The following is a 5,758-nucleotide window of genomic DNA, read 5'->3' as shown; positions in this document are numbered from 1 at the left end:
CCCAGGAGTTGGAGGTTGCTGTGAGCAGTGAAGCCATGGCACTCTACCCAGGGGCTCAGCTTGAGGCTCTGTCTCAAAAAAAAAAAAAGACCAGCTCTGAGCTACAGCAAGACCTGTCTCTAAAAATAGCACAGCCTTGTGGCTGGCGCCTGTAGTCCCAGCTACTTGGGAGGCTGAGGCAATAGCTTGAGCCCAAGAGTTTGAAATTGCTGGGAACTGTGATGCCTCGGCACTCTACCGAGGGTGACAAAATGAGACTATTTAAAAAAAGAAAACAAACATATATATATATATATTCCAGACTCATCACAAACTCTAAGACAGGGGTCCTCAAACTTTTTAAACAGGGGGCCAGTTCACTGTCCCTCAGACTGTTGAAGGGCCAGACTGCAGGCCCAGGGATAAGTTGGTTCCTAAGCAGGACAGGCAGTGGCCGCAAAAACACCTGGTGGGCCAGATAAATGTCCTTGGCGGGTGGCATGTGGCCCACAAGCTGTAGTTTGAGGATGCCTGCTCTAAGAGGTCTAGGCCATCCCCTCTACCATGCAGTTGGGGAAACTGTACATGGCTGATGGTGGCCAGAGCTCTGGCTGAAAGTGAATTAATCTCTAGGGTGGTCTAGGGGGAGGATGTAACCCATAGAGCTCAGTGATAGGGTAATAAAAATGAGGCTGGTGGGAATTCATGGCCTCATCTCACAAATATGTAAGGAAGGCCCTTTTTGTGCCAGGCACTGTTTTAGGCCCTGAGGCACAGCAGTGAACAAAAGAGATCAAATCCCAGTGTTTCTGGAGTGGATGCTGCAGTGGGAGCAAACATACATATACAATATGTTTCATGGTAATTCGAGAAAACAACTAGAGCAAGGTTAAAGGGACAGTAACAGGGTAATTCTCTTGGGTAAAACAATCCTGCCCCCTCTCCCTCTCCTCTACCTTCCCATGGGTCTCCCTGTCTCTGTTGTCTGCCAAAAACTCTGGCTGAGCCAAGCGCACTTGCAGACGCCATCTGTTCTCCCCAGGAGTGGGGCCAGTGCCAGCTCCAGCGTCTGGACTCTTGGCATGGAGCCCTGAAGCGCTGAAGCCAGGGAACTCCCGCGGACCCACATCAGGCTGGGGAATCCTCCAGTCTGGGAAGTTGGAGGGCTTCTGGGGAGAGGAGGCCAATATAGGACCCCTGATGGAAGTGGATGCCTGCAGGGCGAGGAGTCTTTCAATCAGACTGATGGTGATGGATCTAAATAATAATATTAATAGACACTTTCAAATACGCCAGGATGTGGGTAAATTATTGGGCCCAATTCTATGTACTTTATATATGTTATCAGATCTAAGAGGCAAGGAGTATTATCCCTTTTTCCTGGCTTGAAGAAACTGAGGTTCAGAGAGGTGAAACCTTTGTTCAGAGGTCACACAGCCAGTACCTTAAAGAGTGGGGAAAGGAAACCAAATCTGTGTGGATTCAAACTCTGGCTGGTTAACATCACCCTACCACCTGATAAGCAGCACCTGTCCTGGGCCCCCCTCCTCAGCGCTGGGAGCCCCTGCTGTCTCTTCTTTCTCCTCTCCCACTGGGTCAGCAAGAAACACAGCTCTGGGGTACCACGTGCTGGTCCTAGTACCAGTTGTTTACCCCAAGCAAGCATATATCTCTGAGACTCAGTTTCTGTTTTTATCAAACAGGAATATAAACAAAGCTCCCGAGAGGAATGAATGCAGCGATGAATGTAAAGCATTTAACACAGGACCTGGGGCACAGTCTGCACTCAGTGAACAGATGTGTGTTTTTAGGCAAAACCACCTAACCTTTGTTTGCATGTTTCATTCCCCCTAAAACAAGACAACAAATGATAATGCCTCTCAGGGTTGTTCTGAAGAATAAATGTGTAAGTGTGTGTGTAAGCACTTAAAATAGGGCAGCGTTTTGCTGTTATTATTATTATTGGCTATTATTGGACAACGGAGGACAGGGAGGGGAGGCGTGGGCCCAGACGAGAAGGTCCTGGGAGAATCCGGGGTACCCTCTACTCCTGTCGGCAGAGTTTGGGCCTGGGCTTGGGGGATAGGGGCCGCTGTCCTCAAGGCCTCCCGCCCGCTTCCCCACACACAGGGCTAGCAGGGAGTGGCCCTCAGTCGTTGACATCTGCCTTCAAGGCCCGGCCGCCGCCGAGGGGCGGAGCCCGGGAGGCCGTCGCCCCGCCCCGTCCCTTCCTCAGCGCGCAGCGGGCCTGGGGCGCGGAGACCCAAGAGGAGCCGAGCGCTCGGGTTCCGTGTCCCCGGCCCCGTCGCGCAGCACCGAGCTTACTGAGTCCGCCCACCCTGCTAGCGGCAGGGTCCAGGCTGGTGTCCGTGCAAGGGTCCAGGAGGTCCCGGCCTGAAACGTGGGCGGTGAGTGAAGTGTGGAGGTGGAGGGCCACCGCCCCTCCCCCGTCCTTTGGCTAGGAAATCAGCTCAAGGTTTGGGGTGAAAGGGCGGGAGGCTTGTGGGGGGTCTCACAGGGCATATCGTAGGGCGAGAAGAATATTATTTCTGGTTGTGTTGAGTGTGGACGTGGACGTGTGTGCTGGTCTTGAGGGTGGCATGGGGGGAGGTGTCTCTAAACCAGGTGTTTGGAGAGCTGATAGGTGCGCAGGGAGTTGTGTGGGGTCGGTGTGGGTGGAATAGGAGAGGGGTGCGTGGACCTGGATGAATGTTTGGGGCAGGTGAGGGAAGTGTTATGAGGCATACGTGTGTGGTTTCTTTTTTTTTCTTGAGACAGAGTCTCAACCTGTCACCAGAGTTGGGATTGCCTGGATGGCTGGGTAGAGTGCTGTAGTGTCACAGCTCACAGCAACCTCTAACTCTTGGGCTTAAGCGATTCTCTTGCTCAGCCTCCCAAGTAGCTGGGACTACAGGCGCCCACAACAACGCCCAGCTATTTTTTTGCAGGCCCAGACTGGATTCAAACTCTCCAGTTCTGGTGTACCTGGCTGGCTCCCTAGCCACTGAGCTACAGGCGCTGAGCCCATGTGTGTGGTTTCTGATGGGGATTAGGAGCCTGCAAAGCGTCATTGGGGATATATGTGTAAAAAGTTAGCAGGCCAGGGCAGTGCCTGTGGCTCAAAGGAGTAGGGTGCTGACCCCATATGCCGGAGGTGGTGGGTTCAAGCCCAGCCCTGGCCAAAGTGCAAAAAAAAAAAGTTAGCAGACCAGAGAGGAGTGTTTTCTGGAAGCTGATGTTGTTTGGGGCAAGTACACAAGGAGTCCTTTGGAAGGTGAGAGTTGGGATTGCCTGGATGGCTGGATGGAGCTGTGTGGCAGGGGACTTGGAGTGCAGGTCTGGGGGGCAAGGGAGCGGAAGTGTAAGCTAGGGTGAAGTTCCAGGCAGCATTGGGAGTTGGGGGTGGGTGGATGAGTACCTCAGAGGGATATGTGGCCTGGAAGGTAATTAGGGGGTGTGCACCTGGGATGGGTTTAGGGGAGTTGGTGGTACAGTATGTAAGGCATGGTTTGGAATAAGTATGCAACAGGTATGTGGCTTTTGCCTGAGAGAGAAACCCAGAATTGAATGTTGCCACCTATGAGTTCCTTTTGTAGCTTGGGCCAACCTGTTTTACTCTCTGAGCCACAGTTTTCCTATCTGTAATATGGATCTGCAGGTCATTGTACTATTATAAGTAGTCATTGAGTTATAATAGTTCAGGAGTTTCTCCAAAGTCAGGGGTCAGGATGAAGTGAGACTTTTATAACTTGTCTTTTTCTTCCTCTTACCCCCAGGCAGTCCCTCCTGGCTTCTCCCCTCAGCCATGGACAATCCTAGCCTTCGTGAGCTTCAGCAGCCTTTGTTGGCAGATATAGGCTGGGAGCCTCCTGCCCAGAAGCCTGGCAAGCCTGAGCTGGGGCCCCTTTTAAGAGAGACAGCTTTTGTGGAATCCCTGAGGGGCTGGCAGTTCCTACTACCACCTCTTCCCTCTGTGAGTGCTGGCTTGGGGGAGCCAGGGCCTCCTGATGATGAGGTAGGAACTGAAGGCCTTAGTGAAGGCATAGGTGGGGGCTGGGGTGAACCCAGCTATGGCCATCATCTGGCAAGCTGACAGCTGGAGGTATTTGCTTTAGGCCTAGAGTGTCACTTCCCACAGTGTGTGGGCTTCTGGGATTTCCAGTGATGGTTCTTCCTGTTCTGTGTCACCCCTGGTTTCTTTACCTGTTCCCTCCAGATTGTGTCTCACTCCCATTCCTGGTCTTTGGTTCTTTGTCTTCCCTCTCATCTCTCTTCTCCATCTGCCTGTCTCCAGAGCTGATACACCTCTGGCCTCTATCTGCCCAGCTCTCTTTTTCCCCAAATACTACTTTTTATAATTTATTATTCCTTGTACTTTTTTTTTTTTTTTTTTTGAGACAGAGTCTCACTTTGTCATCCAGGGTAGAGAGCTGTGGCATCACAGCTCACAGCAACCTCTAACTCTTAGACTTAAGCGATTCTCTTGCCTCAGCCTTCCAAGTTGCTGGGACTACAGAAGCCCGCCACAACGCCCTGCTGTTTTTTGTTGCAATTCTCATTACTGTTTTAGCTGGCCAGGGCCAGGTTCGAACTTGCCACCCTCAGTATATGGGGCTGGCGCCCTACCTACTGAACCACAGGGCGCCACCCCATATTCCTTGTACTTATTTTCACACTTGTATTTCATTTCTACTGTTGTGTAAAAAATTACCCTGGGACTTAGTAGTTTAAAATAACAATAATCATTAACTCTGATGGTTTCTGTTGGTCTGGAATCTGGGAAAGACATACAGTAGAACCTCTATATGTTGACCACCTAAGGGACCGTAACAAACTGTTTAACAGAGAGGTAGTCAACATAAGGAACAAGGCCTGCTGTACTGATATGTACATGTGGTGCATGTTTAGTCTATGAAAGTTAGGTCAACTTAAAGAGGTGGTCAATGTAGGGAGGTGGTTAACTATGGAGGTTCTACTGTATTTGAGTAGTCGTGCACCAGGGTCCTTCATGAGGTTGCAGTCAGCCAGTGGCTAGAGTTGGTGCAGTCAGGGGCTGGCTATTTCTCTGTCTTCATGTAGTCTCTATGTGGTCTCTTCCTGTAAGCTGTTTGTGATTTCTCATAGCGTGATAGCTTTAGAGCAGACTATGTATGTGCCTCCAGCATGGTTGTTTTAGCAAAGCAGAAGCTGCCTCATTTTTCCTGTCTTAGCTTTGGAAGTCATGTATGAGTACTTTCACCACATTGTATTAATTGAAAGTGAGTCATAAGTCCTGCTCAGATTCAAAGGGAGGGGACACAGACCTCATCCCTTGATGGGAAGAGTATCAAGTCACACTGTAAGAAAAGCATGTGGGATGAAAGAGATTTATATTGTGGCCATTTTTGGAAAACATGATCCATCACACATAGTGAGCATCTTCTTGATATTGTGTCTCTGTCTGGTAATTCCAGTATCTTTAGACTTTGAGGGCCTTACCATTTCTGCTAGTTTACATTCATGGTTCCTCGTCTGTCTGGTTATCTTCAACCAGTATGCTGGTCATTGTACTTGAAAAATTATGTGGCTCTGCGCCTGTGGCTCAAGTGGCTAAGGCACCAGCCACATATACCTAAGGTGGTGGGTTCGAATCCAGCCGGGCCCATGAAACAACGTTGGCTGCAACCAAAAAATGGCCGGGTGTTGTGGCGGGTGCCTGTGGTCCCAGCTACTTGGGAGGCTGAGGCAGGAGACTTGTTTGAGCCCAGCCTAGGAGTTGGAGGTTGCTGTGAGCTGTGAT

The 5,758-nt window shown here is 50.5% G+C and overlaps 1 protein-coding gene across 7 annotated transcripts in view; it reads left to right on the top strand.

The window, feature by feature from the left end:
• Positions 1–5,758, top strand: part of TMEM91 (transmembrane protein 91) — a 16,769-nt gene that overhangs the window by 8,451 nt on the left and 2,560 nt on the right. For 5 of the 7 annotated variants that reach the window (XM_023508260.1, XM_003802079.3, XM_023508257.1 and 2 more), the window contains exons 1-2: positions 2,199–2,387; positions 3,756–3,994. In XM_023508260.1, coding sequence (XP_023364028.1) covers positions 3,785–3,994 — 210 coding nt within the window. In that variant the 5' untranslated portion in view covers positions 2,199–2,387; positions 3,756–3,784. Of the gene's footprint in view, positions 1–2,198; positions 2,388–3,755; positions 3,995–5,758 lie in introns of those variants that run through there. The other 2 variants (XM_012812944.2, XM_023508256.1) reach the window with 2 other exon arrangements.

The sequence above is a fragment of the Otolemur garnettii genome, unplaced genomic scaffold, assembly GCF_000181295.1.
Source record: "Otolemur garnettii isolate 467f Iridium unplaced genomic scaffold, OtoGar3 scaffold00233, whole genome shotgun sequence".
NCBI lineage: Eukaryota > Metazoa > Chordata > Mammalia > Primates > Galagidae > Otolemur > Otolemur garnettii.
The sequence above is the reverse complement of the archived record's forward strand: the minus strand, read 5'-3'. Positions and strand labels throughout refer to the sequence as shown.